The sequence below is a fragment of the Schistocerca nitens genome, chromosome 10 (genome assembly GCF_023898315.1).
Source record: "Schistocerca nitens isolate TAMUIC-IGC-003100 chromosome 10, iqSchNite1.1, whole genome shotgun sequence".
In the NCBI taxonomy this organism is placed as follows: domain Eukaryota; kingdom Metazoa; phylum Arthropoda; class Insecta; order Orthoptera; family Acrididae; genus Schistocerca; species Schistocerca nitens.
This window is the reverse complement of record NC_064623.1, coordinates 160,867,070-160,889,007: the sequence shown is the minus strand read 5'-3', so window position 1 is coordinate 160,889,007 and position 21,938 is coordinate 160,867,070. Positions and strand designations below refer to the sequence as shown.

At 46.6% G+C, this 21,938-nt stretch overlaps 1 protein-coding gene across 1 annotated transcript in view; it reads right to left on the bottom strand.

Annotated features, from left to right (window-relative positions):
* LOC126210151 (uncharacterized) overlaps positions 1-21,938 on the bottom strand; it is a 74,804-nt gene that overhangs the window by 32,565 nt on the left and 20,301 nt on the right. Inside the window, exon 2 of the mRNA XM_049939301.1 lies at positions 11,973-12,150. Coding sequence (XP_049795258.1) covers positions 11,973-12,150 — 178 coding nt within the window. The remainder of the gene's footprint in view (positions 1-11,972; positions 12,151-21,938) is intronic.

The window sequence follows — 21,938 nt, the reverse complement described above, 5'->3', positions numbered from 1 at the left end:
ATACAATATGAATGGCAACTACCCTCCTGGAAATGGAAAAAAGAACACATTGACACCGGTGTGTCAGACCCACCATACTTGCTCCGGACACTGCGAGAGGGCTGTACAAGCAATGATCACACGCACGGCACAGCGGACACACCAGGAACCGCGGTGTTGGCCGTCGAATGGCGCTAGCTGCGCAGCATTTGTGCACCGCCGCCGTCAGTGTCAGCCAGTTTGCCGTGGCATACGGAGCTCCATCGCAGTCTTTAACACTGGTAGCATGCCGCGACAGCGTGGTCGTGAACCGTATGTGCAGTTGACGGACTTTGAGCGAGGGTGTATAGTGGGCATGCGGGAGGCCGGGTGGACGTACCGCCGAATTGCTCAACACGTGGGGCGTGAGGTCTCCACAGTACATCGATGTTGTCGCCAGTGGTCGGCGGAAGGTGCACGTGCCCGTCGACCTGGGACCGGACCGCAGCGACGCACGGATGCACGCCAAGACCGTAGGATCCTACGCAGTGCCGTAGGGGACCGCACCGCCACTTCCCAGCAAATTAGGGACACTGTTGCTCCTGGGGTATCGGCGAGGACCATTCGCAACCGTCTCCATGAAGCTGGGCTACGGTCCCGCACACCGTTAGGCCGTCTTCCGCTCACGCCCCAACATCGTGCAGCCCGCCTCCAGTGCTGTCGCGACAGGCGTGAATGGAGGGACGAATGGAGAAGTGTCGTCTTCAGCGATGAGAGTCGCTTCTGCCTTGGTGCCAATGATGGTCGTATGCGTGTTTGGCGCCGTGCAGGTGAGCGCCACAATCAGGACTGCATACGACCGAGGCACACAGGGCCAACACCCGGCATCATGGTGTGGGGAGCGATCTCCTACACTGGCCGTACACCACTGGTGATCGTCGAGGGGACACTGAATAGTGCACGGTACATCCAAACCGTCATCGAACCCATCGTTCTACCATTCCTAGACCGGCAAGGGAACTTGCTGTTCCAACAGGACAATGCACGTCCGCATGTATCCCGTGCCACCCAACGTGCTCTAGAAGGTGTAAGTCAACTACCCTGGCCAGCAAGATCTCCGGATCTGTCCCCCATTGAGCATGTTTGGGACTGGATGAAGCGTCGTTTCACTCGGTCTGCACGTCCAGCACGAACGCTGGTCCAACTGAGGCGCCAGGTGGAAATGGCATGGCAAGCCGTTCCACAGGACTACATCCAGCATCTCTACGATCGTCTCCATGGGAGAATAGCAGCCTGCATTGCTGCGAAAGGTGGATATACACTGTACTAGTGCCGACATTGTGCATGCTCTGTTGCCTGTGTCTATGTGCCTGTGGTTCTGTCAGTGTGATCATGTGATGTATCTGACCCCAGGAATGTGTCAATAAAGTTTCCCCTTCCTGGGACAATGAATTCACGGTGTTCTTATTTCAATTTCCAGGAGTGTATATTGCGTTTGTAACTAAATTTACAATAGCACAAACTGTATGAAGAAATCCTATGAAGAGGATTTCCAACTTGCTTTATATGCAGAATCATGAATCAAGTTCATGGAGGTGGACTGTTGTTGCTGAAAGGTGCAGAACAGAGTTGTTAATACTATTGTTAATAGTGGTGACTGTAGGTTGGTATTTTGGTCTATGAATATCATTTGACATCTAGTCAATTACAATTTGTTAGGGTTTGGTGGTAGTCTTTGTGATGTTTCTGTCCACAATTCTAAACAAAAATTGCATGACTGGAAATTAAGATTTGTGTGTAGACTACACGTCAGTGTATTATGTTCCAGACAGTCATTCACCAGAGTGCTTACTGTTGAATAAATGCCTTTGAAAGGTGAAAGCTTGTTAAATATTGAATTTATTATTCATTAAAACCGTTATCATTAACAGTGCACTTACAATGTTCAGAGGATGGAAAACTACAAGATGAAATGGTATACACATAGAGCTGTGAAATAACATGCAAAATGAAATCACTGTTTCGTAAAGACAATATATCAAAGCATATACACTCCTGGAAATTGAAATAAGAACACCGTGAATTCATTGTCCCAGGAAGGGGAAACTTTATTGACACATTCCTGGGGTCAGATACATCACATGATCACACTGACAGAACCACAGGCACATAGAAACAGGCAACAGAGCATGCACAATGTCGGCACTAGTACAGTGTATATCCACCTTTCGCAGCAATGCAGGCTGCTATTCTCCCATGGAGACGATCGTAGAGATGCTGGATGTAGTCCTGTGGAACGGCTTGCCATGCCATTTCCACCTGGCGCCTCAGTTGGACCAGCGTTCGTGCTGGACGTGCAGACCGCGTGAGACGACGCTTCATCCAGTCCCAAACATGCTCAATGGGGGACAGATCCGGAGATCTTGCTGGCCAGGGTAGTTGACTTACACCTTCTAGAGCACGTTGGGTGGCACGGGATACATGCGGACGTGCATTGTCCTGTTGGAACAGCAAGTTCCCTTGCCGGTCTAGGAATGGTAGAACGATGGGTTCGATGACGGTTTGGATGTACCGTGCACTATTCAGTGTCCCCTCGACGATCACCGGTGGTGTACGGCCAGTGTAGGAGATCGCTCCCCACACCATGATGCCGGGTGTTGGCCCTGTGTGCCTCGGTCGTATGCAGTCCTGATTGTGGCGCTCACCTGCATGGCGCCAAACACGCATACGACCATCATTGGCACCAAGGCAGAAGCGACTCTCATCGCTGAAGACGACACGTCTCCATTCGTCCCTCCATTCACGCCTGTCGCGACACCACTGGAGGCGGGCTGCACGATGTTGGGGCGTGAGCGGAAGACGGCCTAACGGTGTGCGGGACCGTAGCCCAGCTTCATGGAGACGGTTGCGAATGGTCCTCGCCGATACCCCAGGAGCAACAGTGTCCCTAATTTGCTGGGAAGTGGCGGTGCGGTCCCCTACGGCACTGCGTAGGATCCTACGGTCTTGGCGTGCATCCGTGCGTCGCTGCGGTCCGGTCCCAGGTCGACGGGCACGTGCACCTTCCGCCGACCACTGGCGACAACATCGATGTACTGTGGAGACCTCACGCCCCACGTCTTGAGCAATTCGGCGGTACGTCCACCCGGCCTCCCGCATGCCCACTATACGCCCTCGCTCAAAGTCCGTCAACTGCACATACGGTTCACGTCCACGCTGTCGCGGCATGCTACCAGTGTTAAAGACTGCGATGGAGCTGCGTATGCCACGGCAAACTGGCTGACACTGACGGCGGCGGTGCACAAATGCTGCGCAGCTAGCGCCATTCGACGGCCAACACCGCGGTTCCTGGTGTGTCCGCTCTTGCCGTGCGTGTGATCATTGCTTGTACAGCCCTCTCGCAGTGTCCGGAGCAAGTATGGTGGGACACACCGGTGTCAATGTGTTCTTTTTTCCATTTCCAGGAGTGTATATGACGATGGTATCTAGTCTTTTGGAAATGAGTTTCTCAAAAACAGCAACGTTCAGATATCATTTCTGAACGACAAACTTACTCTGTATTCTTTCTTTACTTATCGGGTGTAGGTGGCCTTTCTCGTATGTACGAGGCCTATTCGGAAATAACAGCATTCACGTATGTTTGCTCCAATGTTTCTGTAACTTTACACAAACTGCTCTGAAAGAGGGGGTTTTCAAACATGTGAAAAACTGATCCAAAGTGCAACATGACCATCTACCTAGGAATAAATACACCTTTGTCTGATGCTGTATTCAATAATCCACCTGTTCCATAATTACCCCACTGCATACCATAAGCCAGTGAGTTCAAATTAAGTAGTAGTATTAAAAAAACCGTTGCAAGTTAGTTACATACTGAAATAGAACCTGTTGTCAGCTAACACAAATTTCTTTGTTCAAAGGAGGTAAAATTTTTGGAAAAAGAAACTCTGCTCATTTTCACATTTAAGGGGTGATGAAAAAATTTGCGTTTGAGGGCGTTTCTCCGCCGTATGCGCATCTGTCGAGCAGCTCCGGTGCGGGTATATAAGCACCAACGTCTAGGAAACGGATTGGTATGGCAGTCGATTCTTTCGGATATGTGTGTGGTAAATGCTGCATCATGAACTATGGCGACGTTATTACCACATAAATCTAACAAGAACAAATGTGCTGTAATTCTTTTCTTGGCTGCCGTAGAGATCCATCGGAGAATCAAGAACATGTATGTGACAGAATGTCTACAAAAATGGTGTACCAAGTTCCGTGCTGGTCGCGATTTAAGGGGAGTTAAAACGGAAAAAAAATTTTTTTTTCGCATTCTCGGGCTTCTTCATGCTGCAGTCCACAGCGATTCACCATACTCGTTGCCATCAATCTGGTATGTTTATGGGACTGCCTCAGTGCTCATGGCGATATCTGATTCACATACTAATTCTGGACTATGGCTTTCGAGTGGGAACTCTTCAATCGCCTCTTACATAACATGGTTCGTGGTATAAGACCTATTCCCGTTTCAAGAAACAAGATGGTGCACAATCAACAAACTATAGCTTAACAGTCCATATGCTATATAACTAGCAGCAAAAATATGTAGAATTTTAGACTCCATAAGATTCTGCAAATGAATACAATTTTTAATACTTTTAAAATTACAGTACTTAAATATGGTGCTGCACAAAGCACAACATCATGTCTCACAACCTAAACAATAGTGTAAAATTCTAGAAACTGACTTGCACATGGGAATACATTTATTAGATTAGGTTTGTGAAGAGTATAATTTGTTGATTTCAGAAAAGGACACGAAATCAGTGGTTTTCAAAGATAATTTTGATTAACAATAGAACAATAGATCAGGTCAAACATTTTAATTATTTAGATATTGATGTCACAGAAAGAGGAAGTTAAGCTTAGGAATATATCTGGAACAATAAACATATAGTATAAAATATACAACGAGGTAAGAAACAAGAATAAAATTATATAAGACAATGGCAGCTGCATTGCTTATTTATGGAAGAGAATTGTTGACTGTAAGTAAAAGTCAAGAAAGTCGCGTACAAGCAACGGAGATGAGGTTTCTAACAGTAGTGAAAGGATGCACAAGAGCCGACAGGTTTAGAAACTCGGATAAATTAGGGAAGAGCTTAATATCTTTAACATCCTCAATAAAATTCAAGAAAATAAACTGAAGCGCCAAAGAAACTGGTACAGGCATGCGTATTCAGATACACAGATATGTAAACAGGCAGAATACGGCGCTTGTCGGCAACGCCTATATAAGACAGGAAGTGTCTGGCGCAGTGTTTAGATCTGTTACTGCTGCTGCAATGGCAGATTATAAAGGTTTAAGTGAACGTGGTGTTACAGTCGCCGCACGAGCGATGGGACACAGCATCTCCGAGGTAGGGATGAAGTGTGGATTTTCCGACCATTTCACGAGTCTACCTTGAATATCAGAAATCAGGTAAAACATCAAATCTCTGACATCGCTGCGGCCGGAAAAATATCCTGCAACAATGGGACCAACGACGACTGATGAGAATCGTTCAACGCGACAGATGGGCAACCCTTCCACAAATTGCTGCAGATGTCAATGCTGGGCGTGCGAACCATTAAACGAAACATCATCGATATGGGTACCCTTGATGACTGCACAACACAAAGCCGTACGCCTCACCTGGGCCCGTCAACACTGACATTGGACGGTTGATGACTGGAAAAATGTTGCGTGGTCGGACGAGCCTCGTTTCAGATTGTATCGAGTGGATGAACCTCATGAATCCATGGACCCTGCATGTCAGCAGCTGATGGAGGCTCTGTAACAGCGTGGAGAGTAGTGATATGACACCCTCAATACATCCAGATACGACTCTGACAGGTGACACGTACGTAAGCATCCTGTCTGATCACCTGCATACATTCATGTCCAGTGTGCATTCCGACGGACTTGGGAAATTCCAGCAGAACAATGCGACTCCCCACAAGTCCAGAATAGCTACAAAATGGCTCCAGGAACACTCTTCTGAGTTTAAACACTTCCATGGCGACAAGATAAGAAAATTTAAGTCAATTAGATGAAGAACTCAAGGAAGATCGAGGAAGCGATGGGTATCGTAACAGGCAAAAGCAACCCTTATGCTTGAGGTGAAGATGATTATTATTATGTCCATTTGATGAGCTGGATCTCCAAATCCCGAGCTGCTTGGAGGCCCTGCCCATAATGCCACAAGATGTACACTACTGGCCATTAAAATTGCTTCACCAAGAAGAAATGCAGATGGTAAACGGGTATTCATTGGACAAATATATTATACTAGAACTACATTTTCACGCAATTTGGGTGCATAGATCCTGAGAAATCAGTAACCAGAACAACCACCTCTGGCAGTAATAACGGCCTTCATACGCCTGGGCATTGAGTCAAACAGAGCTTGGATGCCGTGTACAGGAACAGCCGCCCATGCAGCTTCAACGCGATACCACAGTTATTCAAGAGTAGTGACTGGCGTATTGTGAAAGGCTAGTTGCTCGGCCACCATTGACCAGACGTTTTCCGTTGGTGAGAGATCTGGAGAATGTGCTGGCCAGGGCAGCAGTCGAACATTTTCTGTATCCAGAAAGGCCCGTACAGGAACTGCAATATGCGGTCATGCATTATCCTGCTGAAATGTAGGGTTTCACAGGGATCAAATGAAGAGTAGAGCCACGGGTCGTAACACATCTGAAATGTAACGTCCACTGTTCAGAGTGCCGTCAATGTGGAAGAGGTGACCGAGAAGTGTAACCAATGGCACCCCATACCATCACGCCGGATGATACGCCAGTATGGCGATGACGAATACACGCATCCAAAAAGCGTTCACCGCGCTGTCGCCAAACACGGATGCGACCATCATGATGCTGTAAACAGAACCTGGATTCATCCGAACAAATGACGTTTTGCCATTCGTGCACCCAGCTTCGTCTTTGAGTACACCATCGCAGGCGCTCCTGTCTGTGATGCAGTGTCAACCGTAACCACAGCCATGGTCTTCGAGCTGAAAGTACATGCTGCTGTAAACGTCGTCGAACTGTTCGTGCAGATCATTGTTGTCTTGCAAACGTCCCCATCTGTTGACACAGGGATCGAGACGTGGCTGCACGATCCGTTACAGACATGCTGATAAGATGGCTGTCATCTCGACTGCTAGTGATTGAGGCCGTCGGGTGTGGTGTCACCGCCAGACACCACACTTGCTAGGTGGTATCCTTTAAATCGGCCGCGGTCCGGTAGTATACGTCGGACCCGCGTGTCGCCACTATCAGTGATTGCAGACGGAGCGCCGCCACACGGCAGGTCTAGAGAGACTTCCTAGCACTCGCCCCAGTTGTACAGCCGACTTTGCTAGCGATGGTTCACTGACAAATTACGCTCTCATTTGGCGAGACGATAGTTAGAATAGCCTTCAGCTTCGTCATTTGCTACGACCTAGCAAGGCGCCTTTATCACTTGCATCTGCAATGGCAGATTATAAAGGTGATTATCTTGTGATGCATGTACCGTCAAGAGCGATGTTCACCAATTATGGATTAAAGTTAAGTATTCCAGCAGCTACGTACTTTATTTGCTAGTCTCAATTACTTTAACTTTTCCAGACCTCACGCCAGCCTGCGTGAGCTTAAACGCGTGCCTTTCGGCTTCCTGTCATAGTGGGTTGGCTGTCTTGCCAGTCTACAACATTGGGATCCAGCACGGCGTTCCGTATTACCCTCCTGAAGCCACCGATTCCATATTCTGCTAACAGCCATTGGATCTCGACCAACGCGATCAGCAATGTCGCGATACGATAAACCGCAATCGTGATAGGCTACAATCCGACCTTTATCAAAGTCGGAAACGTGATGATACGCATTTCTGCTCCTTACACTAGGCATCACAACAACGTTTCACCAGGCAACGCCGGTCAACTGCTGTTTGTGTATGAGAAATCGGTTGGCAACTTCCCTCATGTCAGGACGTTGTAGGTGTCGCCACCGGCGCCAACCTTGTGTGAATGCTCTCAAAAGCTAATCATTTGCATATCACAGCATCTTCTTCCTGTCGGGTAAATGTCGCGTCTGTAGCACGTCATCTTCGTGGTGTAGCAATTTTAATGGCCAGTAGTGTACTTTAGCAAGGACGAAGACAAGCAGCAGAAACTATCATCGTGAGTGGGCGGCCATTGTATTGCTGAACTGTTAGCCTAGGACGGCTTGCTATGAAGGCCAACGAAATAGGCCGTAGAATATCAGCGACTTACCACTGGAGGGCAGCGTGGAGGGTAAAAATCATAGAGGGAGACCAACAGATGAATACACAAAGCAGATTCAGAAGGATGTGGGCTTCAGTAGGTACTGGGAGATGAAGAAGCTTGCACAGGATAGAGTAGCATGGAGAGATGTATCAAACCAGTCTCAGGACTGAAGACCACAACAACAACAACTGTACTGTAAGTGTACTGCGGACGACATCCAAAGGGGTCCTGCTAAGAAAACTTCTGGCTGTCCGACCGTGTGGCGGACGACAATGAGCTTGGTATCCTACCGCTGTTTGGGTTCTCCTGACATTTCACCCGCCTGGAATCTCACTGACTAGAGTAGAGCTGTTTTCAGGGATGAGTACCACTTCTGTTCCTCGAGGACCAGCGAAAACGTCGTTGCAGATGCCACAGACAGTGGTGCGGTACCAAGCTAACTGTCGCACTCCATATGGCCCGACAACTACGAGTGATGGTCCAGGGTGCCAACCCTTTACATCGCACAACCCCTCTGGTGGTTAGCTGCGCCACCCACACAGTACGGTATTCTGCGCCCCGTTTTGTTGCCCTTTATGGCAAGCTTACCTTTGATCAAGATAATTCCCTCCCGGACAAGGCGGAAGTTTCCACCGCTTATCTTCGTCTCTAACAAACCCTACTGAGCCCTGGATCGACTCGTGCTACACCCTGTGTTTAGATTGCACTGGTTTTCCTTTTCTTCCCCTGGCATGTTCGTTTGATATGTTGTCTGTCATTAAGTGGCTGCTTGATTGTCTTTTCGCTCTGCTATCGAAGTCTGCGTTTTTGCGTACGCGAAACTGGTATGGAGGAAGTGAGATCTTTGACCGGTTGTAACCTCGTGTGGTGGCGCGGAAGTAGGGGCGTTGCGTTCAGAGAGAGTGTGGTGGACACGGGAGGGCAGTGTGGCTCTCCAGCGCGGACCAGGCGTGGTCGGTTGTACCGAGTCGCCACGTGATGTGTGTCGGTTGTGTGTAACGAGCGGGTCGAGTTGACGGAAGAGCTCCCCGCGTGTGGGTTGTATATGGAATCGCCCCAAGAGTAGTTGCTGTTCATTTCACCTCGGTGGGACGTTAACAAGCTTCTTTAAGTCCTCCGTTTCAACACTGGAGTTTAAAAGGAGACACCTAACATGAAGGAGCGGTCACTACCCGTCAACGTTGCAGAGAAGACGTGAACTCCGGTGACAGAGCGTGTTGTCGCGTGACCGTGGCGTGTTGGGTACGCTGGCGACGCGTGCGCGGTCGGATGTGTGGATCCATGCCATCGGAGGTCATGTACTGCCTGTTCGAGCATAAGTGCAAGTTAAGTTCGTGGAAGGTTTAATCATTAAATAATAATTTTGTGTAACCAGCGTCTCTTCTGCCTTGTGGCCTCCGGTGACCGTGTTTCCTGTCACTGGCACCGGTGTAATTGAAAGTAATCTTTCCTCCTCCTCTCGTTACTGCCCGATGGGAGGTGTAGTTTTGGCAGTCTAATTGCTTCGCTATTCTGTCGTGTGTTATGAGTAAATTCGTGCTTCTTGTTGGTTGATCATGTGGTCGCTCATTCAGGACTGTGTGGTGTAATGTTTCCTTGCACGAGGTTAGCTCTAATACTGTCAGCAAGTTAAGCCATCTTATGACAAGTTTTCGCTGGCTAAAAGTCGGTGCAGTGACCAGCCTGACAGTGGCAATTGTGTTTACGGGCGTATTTAAATTGGTCAGTATTCTGTCTAGCCTCAGCATCCCTGAGTGGGTGTTTTGTGGCCGCCTTACACGGGTCCGTCATATCTGTTATGTTCTAGTGATATTCCAGGATACTTTTGTTTAAAATTTTTTTAAATTCCTACAAGTTTGTAAATTCCTTTTATTGTCATTAATCGTGTGTTTGCTGAGACCTGTTCCATATTTTTTAATGACAGTGTTCGTAGCTTCACTACCTCACCGTACCTTATTAACAAAGTATTGTATTTACTTTAGTAGCCTGTTTACTAATGTTCTTTAAATTTTTTAAATTATTGTATTGCTATAAATTACTTGATTGCCGTTAGCGGCGTGTTTTGAAAGGTGTATTGCCGTACTGCTTGCTCCTGTGATTTTAAAAAAAAATTTAATTGTTGTATTGCTATACTGTATATTACTTGATTGCCATTAGCGGGGTGTTTAAAAGGCTGTTTATTGCCGTACTGCTAGTTTCTGTAAGATACGAATAAAAAATTTGTGAAAATCTCTACTCGACAGTAAACTACTAGAAATTTGGCCCCGTTTCGCAACTTGTGGTGTGGCTTGTAGTAACCGTAACCATTGTGTGTGTCAGTAGATATATCGTTTTCACATGCTGTTTCGAGGAAATAGACAATAGTTATTTAGTTAAAGCCAAATCTAAGAAACGTTATCAATCTATCAATTCGTTAATAATCACACAAGGTCACTCTCTCTCCAATTGAGAATGTCTGGAGCATTATGGGCAGGGCCCTCCAAACAGATGGAGATTTTAATGATCTAACGCGTCAGCAGCACAGTATTTGGCACGATATCCCTCGAGAGGACAGCCAACAACTTTGTCAATAATGCCAAGCCAAAAAACAACTTGTATAAGGTCCAGTGGTGGGCCAGTGCGTTATTGACCTGTTCTATTTGTGCCGGCCGAAGTGGCCGTGCGGTTAAAGGCGCTGCAGTCTGGAACCGCAAGACCGCTACGGTCGCAGGTTCGAATCCTGCCTCGGGCATGGATGTTTGTGATGTCCTTAGGTTAGTTAGGTTTAACTAGTTCTAAGTTCTAGGGGACTAATGACCTCGGCAGTTGAGTCCCATAGTGCTCAGAGCCATTTTGTTCTATTTGTGAGGCTCGTTCCCTCGGATAAATCATGCAATTTTTCTGAAATCAATTTGGCCGGCCGGAGTGACCGAGCGTTTCTGGGCGCTTCAGTCCGGAACCGCGCTAACGCTACGCTCGCAGGATCGAATCCTGCCTCGGGCATGTGTGTGATGTCCTTAGGTTAGTTAGGTTTAAGTAGTTCTAAGTTCTAGTGGACTGATGACCTCAGAAGTTAAGTCCCATAGTGTTCAGAGCTATGTGAATTTTTTAGTAACAATTTGTTTGTCTGTACATGTACAGCCTATCTACCGATTTCCGTCCCATTCATATAATTCTACCACTACACATTGCCCCACCATCTGCCTTCTTACGTACACAACAGCATATGCTCTGGAGCGGATTCGCAATGTCAACCTTCACTGCCACTAAGAGATACAATACTATATATATACTAAGATGGTATCTGTCCTTTCGGGCATGTCCGAAAGGACAGATACCATCTTAGTATATATATATATATATATATATATATATATATATATATATATTAAAGGCTCACCGGCCACTTGACCATCTTCTTCTTCTGTGCGAATGCACAAACAGTGCCCGAACTCTTACGGGAATCGGCAACGCGCCGCGAGCAATGAGTATAATGGGCGGGGGCACTACGAATGTAGTGCGGGACAATAAGTTGAGAATGTGGGTTTCGCGGGAGGCGTGCCAGAGATAAATCCCTGCAGTCGCGCTATCCGCTGTGCCCGAGGTGGCTCAGATGGATAGAGCGTCTGCCATGTAAGCAGGAGATCCCGGGTTCGAGTCCTGGTCGGGGCACACATTTTCATCTATACCCGTTGACGTATGTCAACACCTGTAAGCAGCTAAGGGTGTTCAATTCATTGTAATAGAGGCAATACTCACTCGCAGAAGTCGTCCACATTCTTCTTGACGCAGTCTGGCAAAGAGCTCGGGTCGACGTGACACAGCAAGTTCTCGTAGACATCTTTGAAGCAGCGGTCTGCTATCTGCGGGAGGCACGGGTTTTCGTCGTACTCCTCGTCGCTGCTCTCAGCGTAATCGTAAGCAGACGAAAGTATTGCTGTTGTGAAGAAGAATAAAGAAGATAGATCAGAACACAGTCCTTAATCATCATCGAAGTGATTTATTGCAGAGAGCAATATGAATCAATTAACTTAACGACGTCTGTCTTAGTAGCATCGGAGAGCAAAGCTAATCCAGATATCTCCTTCTATAAATGATTCTACGCCCATGTGGACCTCCGTTCATTACTTTTTTTCGTCATAAAATGGTGTATTTTTCCGATTATGCGAGGGCTAATCGGAAAGTCAACTCTGATCGGTCACTAAAAGAAAACCACAGTGGAAATGGGGTTGTTGGGTTGTTTTGGGAAGGAGACCAGACAGCGAGGTCATCGGTCTCATCGGATTAGGGAAGGACGGGAAAGGAAGTCAGCCATGCCCTTTCAAAGGAACTATCCCGGTATTTACCTGGAGCGATTTAGGGAAATCACGGAAAACCTAAATCAGGATGGCCAGACGCGTCCTCCCGAATGCGAGTCCAGTGTCTAACCACTGCGCCACCTCGCTTGGTTCACAGTGGAAATCTGATGAAGTTTTGCTCAGATGTGTTGGGCAGGGTCTCTAGTATGCCTGTCGTGTCGCGTCGCTCTTTTCATTTCTGAACGCACAATGAGCACGTAAAGATGCCTAGAAAACAATGTCTCCCTCTAAATACGACGGCCTGTTGAGAGATTTCGCCTGATGTCACGCAGCCCATATAACATAAATGTCACACGTTTCCCTCTTCGTGACATTTCTCGGCCGCATTCTGCAGGGGCGACGAATATGCTCTGTAGCGTTGTCGATGGGTAATAGTTTCCAACCGTGCACAGGCAGGGTGACGGCTTCACCAAATGGTGTAAATTGCCCTGAAGATGACCCCATCGCGGGTTGAAACCGATTGGCGGCAAAATAAATAATGCGATTGTGACTATCATTTTGAATAATTGATTATAAGTAAACCAATCGCTGTTATCTCCACACAACTATGTTGTCTCAAAATTTGACAACATTTTGGCACAGACAACGAGTTGCAGACCAGTGTAGCGAATTGGAGGAAAGCACAGGAAATTTGTTTCTATGACGAGGATATTGGGAAGTGGGTACAAAGCTACGACAAGTAACTATGTCGGATGTGGTGTCACCGCTAGACACCACACTTGCTAGGTGGTAACTTAAATCGGCCGCGGTCCTGTAGTACATGTCGGACCCGCGTGTCGCCACTGTGTATTCGCAAACGTAGCGCCACCACAGGGCAGGTCACAAGACACGGACTTGACCTCGCCCCAGTTGTACGGACGACATAGCTTGCGACAAGACGTATCACGTCTTCATCTCATTTGCCGAGAGACAGATTAAATAGCCTTCAGCTAGTCCATCGCTACTACCTAGCAAGGCGCCATGTGTATCATTGCTAATTGCTTACTACTATGCAAGAGATGTATTTCAACAAGAAGAACATCATTAAAAGTTAAGTAATCTACCCAATACGTTCTTTTCTTTATAGTTTTTCATCCAGTCTCCTGTTTCAGAATTTACGCCCGTCTGCGTTAGTTTCGCGTGCACCTAGCCACTCATTGTGTCGAGACCTTAGGGAATCGACACAACAATATTTTGGCGACGAGGATGGGATGCCGCGCCCACGTTGCAGTCTTTGTGTTATACTTGCTCTAATTTGCTTGTGTCATGTCTTCGCCGCATTCTCCAGATGTACTGTCCGAATTTTTTCGCTTGCAGAATCAGCAGACGCAGGCGTTATTGGAAGCCCTTGGACAGCTCGTCCAGGGTCAACGTGCGCTGCAAACCGATGCGGCGGCAGCCGCTTCATCGCTACCGCAGCCACACAACGCTGTCGCACCGCCATTTAGGCCCTTTGAGGCCCATAACGAGAGCTGGACTGAGTGGGCCGATCAGTTCAACTTCCACCTCACTGCTTATGGAATTCAAGGTAAAGAGCGGCAGCCGTTTTTGCTTTCTTGTGTCGGTGTGTCTACCTACCGGGTGATAGTGAAATTGTTTCCCCGACGCGACGTAGCAACTCTGACCTACGAGGAAATTTTGTCGGCTTTAGATGCCTATTTCAAAGAAACAGTAAATGTAGTTGCCAAACGGTATACGTTTTTTCGTACAAAACGTACGGCCGGTCAGACTAATAGGGAGTGGGTAGCAACTTTGCAAGGACTTACTAGAGACTGCGCGTTTGCCTGTGAATGTGGCCTCCCATATTCAGATACTATGGTGCGTGATGCAATTGCACAGAACGTTTCTGATGTTCGCATAAGGGAACAGATTTTGAAGCTAGTTAATCCCTCCCTGCAACAAGTGATAGACATTTTGGACAGGCAAGACACACTTGACTTTGCTCAGGAATCATTTGAAACTTCGCCAGCAGTGTGTCACATTAATCGGCCCGCCGGGCCCGCTGCACGGGACGCTAAGCGGCCCTCGCGCCCGACTTCGCAGCGGCCGCCTAGCTTGCAACCACGTGCGCCGCGTAAGCAAGCAAATGCAGTGAAATCTTGCCCGCGGTGTGCAACTAGACATTCGCGTGAAAATTGCCCGTCACGCCAAGCTATTTGCTTTTACTGTCAAAAGAAAGGACATGTACAAAGTGTTTGCCAGAAAAAGCTTAGATCAGACAATCGCAATAATTCCAGGCCCTTTGCTTCGCGCCGGAATCGCACCCAGGACAATCAGGCTCGTGGACCTTCGCCCATGGACATTCATGTAGTTCATGCCCACCCGTCCAGTGACACTTTAGCTAACAGTGACTGTGTTCGTCCCACCCAAAGTGTGCGTCGCCGTCGCCGGAAATCCCGTAAAGTTGCAAGTGCTTCTGGACCTGTATCAGTTCAAATTGCACGAGACAGTCGCTCTTGTCGTCAACAAGACAATAAACTTTTTGTGGACTTAGACTTTGCAGGAAAAGTGATACCATTCCAGCTCGATACCGGAGCTGCAGTTTCATTGCTCAATCACGACACGTACAAACAACTGGGCGCCCCGCCATTGCGTGCCGCAAATGTTACGTTAACTAGTTACTCAGGACAGCATATACCTGTGTTAGGACAGTGCAGCCTTCTTGCCACATACCAGGGACAGACAAAACTTGTGTCATTTTATGTTCTTCGTTCCTCTAGTGCCGTGAACTTGTTTGGTTTAGATTTGTTTCAATTGTTTAATTTGTCTATAGTGAATCAGGTCCTATCAGTGAATCAGACTGTGCCTTCCGCCAGTGTTTCTAGTCTTTGTGAAGAATTTGCAGACGTTTTTGCACCGGGCCTTGGTTGCGCTCAGAACTATGAAGCGCATTTGGAACTGAAAGACAACGCGCAACCGAAATTTTTCAGAGCGCGCAATGTTCCCCACGCATTGCGTGATGAGGTCGCAAGAACATTAGCCGATTTAGAATCTCAAGGTGTAATTGAACGTGTGCAGGCTTCTCTTTGGGCCTCACCCTTAGTAATTTTGCCAAAACCTTCCGGAAAACTGAGACTTTGTGTGGACTTCAAGGCAACTGTGAATCCACAACTAGTGACTGCTACTTTTCCTTTGCCCCGCCCGGAAGATCTTTTTGACAAACTGTGCCCGGGAAAATATTTTTCAAAATTGGACCTCGCAGATGTTGAAGTTGAAAGAGTCGCATTCTCGGGAGGACGCTTTGTTGCTCTTTTTGTCCTCATATCGCTCTCAGCCCCGCGATGGTCGCTCGCCGGCTGAGTTGCTCCATGGTCGCACTCATCGAACTCTGATGTCTTTGCTGCATCCGCCACATCAGGTTCCTGTGCAGCGGCAGACTCCTGCTTTTGCTCCTGGCGACGTTGTCTATTATCGCAACTATCGCGGTTCACAGCGTTGGCTCGCAGGGCGCATTCTTCGCTGCCTCGGCCGCGCGATGTATTTGGTTTTGGGGGCCTCTGGTGAGGTGCGTCGGCATCTCCATCAGCTGCGCCTCTGTCGTCGCCTGGGTTCTGCCGCTCCCCGTCTGCTTTCAGCGACGGAGCCGTCGGGTCAGCGCCCTGGGGACCCATCTACTGGCTCGCCTCATCCCCAGGTGTTACCGACGATGCCTTCCATTTTGCCTCATGGCGTCGCGCCGCCGCAGCCGCCGCCGGCGCCGCCAGCAGCGGACGCTTCGCTGCAGCCGCCTCGCGCCTCCCTGGGTCACGCGCCGCCGCTTGCTTCCCGTGACCAGCCGTCCTCCGCCATGGACCTCTTGCCCGCTCCGGACCAGATGTCGTCTTCGCCCGTCGGGTGCTCCGACCACATGGAGGTCGACCCCGCGGCTCCTCTTATATCATTACGTGCGCAAACACCTCATGTTGACGTGCACCCTGGACTAGGTTTGCAGGCGTTTCCTAGCTCCCCTCGGACCGAATGGCCGGGTGCGGGTGGCACAGCCTCGCCTGTTGTTAGGCTCCCCACCTCATCGCATACGTCAACATGGGGTCCTCCCCACGGCGGGCGGAAGCCTTATCTCACGACCGTTCGCCGATTTGCGGGGGAGGAATGTGGTGTCACCGCTAGACACCACACTTGCTAGGTGGTAACTTAAATCGGCCGCGGTCCTGTAGTACATGTCGGACCCGCGTGTCGCCACTGTGTATTCGCAAACGTAGCGCCACCACAGGGCAGGTCACAAGACACGGACTTGACCTCGCCCCAGTTGTACGGACGACATAGCTTGCGACAAGACGTATCACGTCTTCATCTCATTTGCCGAGAGACAGATTAAATAGCCTTCAGCTAGTCCATCGCTACTACCTAGCAAGGCGCCATGTGTATCATTGCTAATTGCTTACTACTATGCAAGAGATGTATTTCAACAAGAAGAACATCATTAAAAGTTAAGTAATCTACCCAATACGTTCTTTTCTTTATAGTTTTTCATCCAGTCTCCTGTTTCAGAATTTACGCCCGTCTGCGTTAGTTTCGCGTGCACCTAGCCACTCATTGTGTCGAGACCTTAGGGAATCGACACAACATCGGATCGGCATCTACGTAGAGACGTATATGGAGGGTGTAGCTAACCGTTGCAAATTAAACAGTTTTGATTTTCACATTAGTTTCCTTTTCGCAGCCGATCTGACCTTACTTCCCGAACATAACTTGTAGACCGATGGTTTGCGAGTGTGTAGACCTTCTAGATGTTAGTTTAAAAACCAGGACGCAGCAACATGGAAGGAACGATCGGTCTGCTACTTTACATTTGGTTGTACTCAGAAAATGGTTTACATCTGGTCGTACTCGGAAAATGGTTACTGCTAAAAATCGAAGAGGCGTGTTAATAATTATAATGCCTAGATATTTGGCTAACAATCTGTGTTATTATACTCTTCTAGATGTTGAGAATTATTTCAGATTTGTATCAGTTTTGTTTGTTAGAGGGAAATAACCCATTTTTTAAGGTTCTCATACGTGAGCCTCGGGTCATAATGCCAATCTGCTAATTTAAATTTGGTATCTAACAATTGAACTGTGAAATAAACGTTATTTCTACATAGCAATGCCTGAAATTAGCTGATGAGTAATCGGAAACTCTCCTTAGTGATGGCAATGCGGAATTATCTGGTAGGCAAAATGACGGATTCTCGTTTTCGATTGACGTGTGTCCTGATGAGCTTGATGAAACTAACTGGAAAGCGATAAGAGCGTTCAGATGTCGAGGTAGTAGGTAGGAGAAGACACCCTTGTAGAGTGAATCCCTCTCACAATGAAGATGTAGATGATTAGAAAATTTCAATAAAAATTCAAGAAAAGCTATGTTGCAACTAGTTTCAAAAGTCTAATTTCGCAATGTTCACCATCTACCAAACTTTATTGAGACAAGGAATGCCTCAAAATACGGGAAACCTGGTTGCGATACCTAGATAAGAAACGTAAATGACAAGTGTGAAATGTATATATGTATTCTGAGAAACAATTACTTATCACAAAACGTACCGTAAAGTTTTATTTAACGACAGTAGCAAATTCTCATTTATCAGAAATTGTTATATGATTTTTATTTTCTTGCATTTATGAAATTGTTTTAGAGCGATAACAACAGTCTGTGTTGGAAATCATATATTTCAAAAATATTAACATTAAGAATCTTGTATCTTGTTTTCTGTTTGCATTGGTATATACATTTACCGTTTCAAACATATATATATATATATATATATATATATATATATATATATTTTCCGCAGGGAATATGTGATAGTTCACTAAGGCTCATAAGGCTCATATTTGGACCTCAAGTCTCACTTACCTTGAAAACTCCTTGAAAACTTACTTACTAGTCTTTGTATTTCCTTTCCCCTTTCTTCAATAAAAACATTTTATTCAACAATATATATATATATATATATATATATATATATATATATATTGTAAGCCTGAATAATACCAACCTGATCTATGGAAAAAAATGTAAGGAGTGCTAGTCCTGCAAGGTTCGCAGGAGAGCTTCTGTAAAGAAACTTCCTGGCAGATTAAAACTGTGTGCCCGATTGAGACTCGAACTCGGAACCTTTGCCTTTCGCGGGCAAGTGCTCTACCAACTGAGCTACCGAAGCACGACTCACGCCCGGTACTCACAGCTTTACTTCTGCCAGTACCTCGTCTCCTACCTTCCAAACTTTATAGAAGCTCTGCTGCGAACTTTGCAGAACTAGCACTCCTGAAAGAAAGGATATTGCGGAGACATGGCTTAGCCACAGCCTGGAAGCTTCTGTAAAATTTGGAAGGTAGGAGACGAGGTACTGGTGGAAGTAAAGCTGTGAGGACGGGGCGTGAGTTGCGGTTGGGTAGCTCTGATGGTACAGCACTTGCCCGCGAAAGGCAAAGGTCCCGTGTTCGAGTCTCGGTCCGGCACACAGTTTTAATCTGCCAGGAAGTTTTTGTATTTAATTTCTTATTGGAACACCCGTCGTGCAGAACAACATAGATATATACACGATACACAACATTGATATTCAGAGCGGACTGTCGTGCGTAGCGAGCACTCTGTTTTTCACAAAGTAAGATAAATATTGTAGGAACAGAGAATTTAGGTGCCTGAATTGGTGCGCAAGCGTGAAATGCGTTGCGTTAGGGCACTTAACACTGAATTCAGCACCAGCTTTTCTTTGTATTGTTGCAGAACTTCCCGCATACGTCACTTGACGTTTTTCCGCTGGCTTCTAATTACGACTGAGGAGGGAAATTAAAAGAATACTGATCACCTACGAATAACATAAACCAAACTAGTGATTGTTCGCATTTCAGCGCTGCTTTACGTGAGTTAATACCATGTCTACAGAGCCACATGCAAAGCATTTCAAGCCTTATATATATATATATATATATATATATATATATATATATATATATTCATGTCCAAATATGAGCTTTAGCGAATCATCACATATTCTGTCTGCATTTGTTTCATACTTCTATATTATTCGTCTGGAAAAAATGTAAAGAAAAATTTCCTGTGGATTTTTTTTTTGTCTCAGGAATAAAGACATTAAATCTTTAATTAATCTCTTAAGAAGTCCGAAGCCGTCACGAAGAACAGGAATCCCGTCCAACACATGTTGTGGTCTTGAGTCCTGAGAATGGTTTGATGCAGCTCTCCATGCTACTCTATCCTGTGCAAGCTTCTTCATCTCCCAGTACATACTGCAGCCTACATCCTTCTAAATCTGCTTAGTGTATTCATCTCTTGGTCTCCCTCTACGATTTTTACCCTCCACGCTGCCCTCCAATGCATAAATTTGTGATCCCTTGATGTCTCAGAACATGTCCTACCAACCGGTCCCTTCTTGTTGTCAAGTTGTGCCACAAACTCTTCTTCTCCCCAATTCTGTTCAATACCTCCTCATTGGTTATGTGATCTACCCATCTAATCTTCAGCATTCTTCTGTAGCCCAACATTTCGAAAGCTTCTATTCTCTTGTTGTCCAAACTATTTACCGTCCATGTTTCACTTCCATACATGGCTACACTCCATACAAATACTTTCAGAAATTACTTCCTAAATCTATACTCAATGTTAACAAATTTCTGTTCTTCAGAAACGCTTTCCTTGCCATTGCCAGTCTACATTTTATATCCTTCTACTTCGACCATCATCAGTTATTTTGCTCCCCAAATAGCAAAACTCCTTTACTACTTTAAGTGTCTCATTTCCTAATCTAATACCCTCAACATCACCCGACTTAATTGGACTACATTCAATTATCCTCGGAGTGCTTTTGTTGATGTTCATCTTATACCCTCCTTTCAAGACACTGTCCATTCCGTTCAACTGCTCTTCCAAGCCCTTTGCTGTCTCTGACAGAATTACAATGTCATCGGCGAACCTCGAAGTTTTTATTTCTTCTCCATGGATTTTAATACCTACTCCGAATTTTTCTTTTGTTTCCTTTACTGCTTGCTCAATATACGAATTGAATAACATCGGGGAGAGGCTGCAACCCTGTCTCACTCCCTTCTCAACCACTGCTTCCCTTTCATGTCCCTCGACTCGTATAACTGCCATCTGGTTTCTGTACAAATTGTAAATAGCCTTTCGCTCCTTGTCTTTTACCCCTGCCACCTTTAGAATTTGAAAGAGAATATTCCAGTCAATATTGTCAAAAGCTTTCTCTAAGTCTTCAAATGTTAGAAACGTAGGTTTGCCTTTCCTTAATCTTTCTTCAAAGATAAGGCGCAAGGTCAGTATTGCCTCACGTGTTGCAATATTTCTACGGAATCCAAACTGATCTTCCCCGAGGATGGTATATTGTAAGCCTGAATAAAACCAATCTGATCTATGGAAAAAAATGTAAGGAGTGCTAGTCCTGCAAGGTTCGCAGGAGAACTTCTGTGAAGTTTGGAAGGCAGGAGACGAGGTACTGGCGGAAGTAAAGCTGTGAGGACGGGGCGTGAGTCGTGCTTGGGTAGCTCAGATGGTACAAAACTTGCCCGCGAAAGGCAAAGGTCCCGTGTTCGAGTCTCGGTCCGGCACGCAGTTTTAATCTGCCAGGAAGTTTTTGTATTTAATTTATTATTGGAACACCACTCGTGCAAAACTACATAGATAGATACACGATACACAACATTGGTATTCAGAGCGGATTGTCGTGAGTAGCGAGCACTCTGTTTTTCACAAAGTAAGGTAAATGGTTGAGCCGTGTGTCGACTCGTGCTACACCTTCTGTGTAGAGTGCATTGCTTTTCCTTTTCTTCCCCTGACATTTTTTTCATATGTTGTCTGTCATTAAGTGGCTGCTTGCTTCCGGGAAACTACTATGGAGGAAGTGAGATGTTTGACCGGTTGTAACTGTGGTGTTGGCAGAAGAGCCAACACCGTGTTACGAGTGGAGGCCGAAATGCACGCGTTTTAGCTCTCGCACGCTGGCGTGAGGAGGGAAGAACTATACTGACGTGAGGTCTGGAACATGACAAGGAATTAGAATTCAGAAAGCGGACGTAATTAGTTTGGTACTTAACGTTAATCCATTAATGATGAACGTCGCTCTTGACGATACATGATTCACAATATTATCTGTTCAGAATACACACTAGTAACTGAATATGGCGCCTTGCTAGGTCGTAGCAAATGACGTACCTGAAGGCTATGCTAAACTGTCGTCTCTGCAAATGAGAGCGTATGTAGGCAGTGAACCATCGCTAGCAAATTCGGCTGTACAACTCGGCCGAGTGCGAGGGAGTTTCTCTAGACCTGCCGTGTGGCGGCGCTCGGTCTGCAATCACTGATAGAGGCGACACGCGGGTCCGACGTATACTAACGGACCGCGGCCGATTTAAAGGCTACCACCTAGCAAGTGTGGTG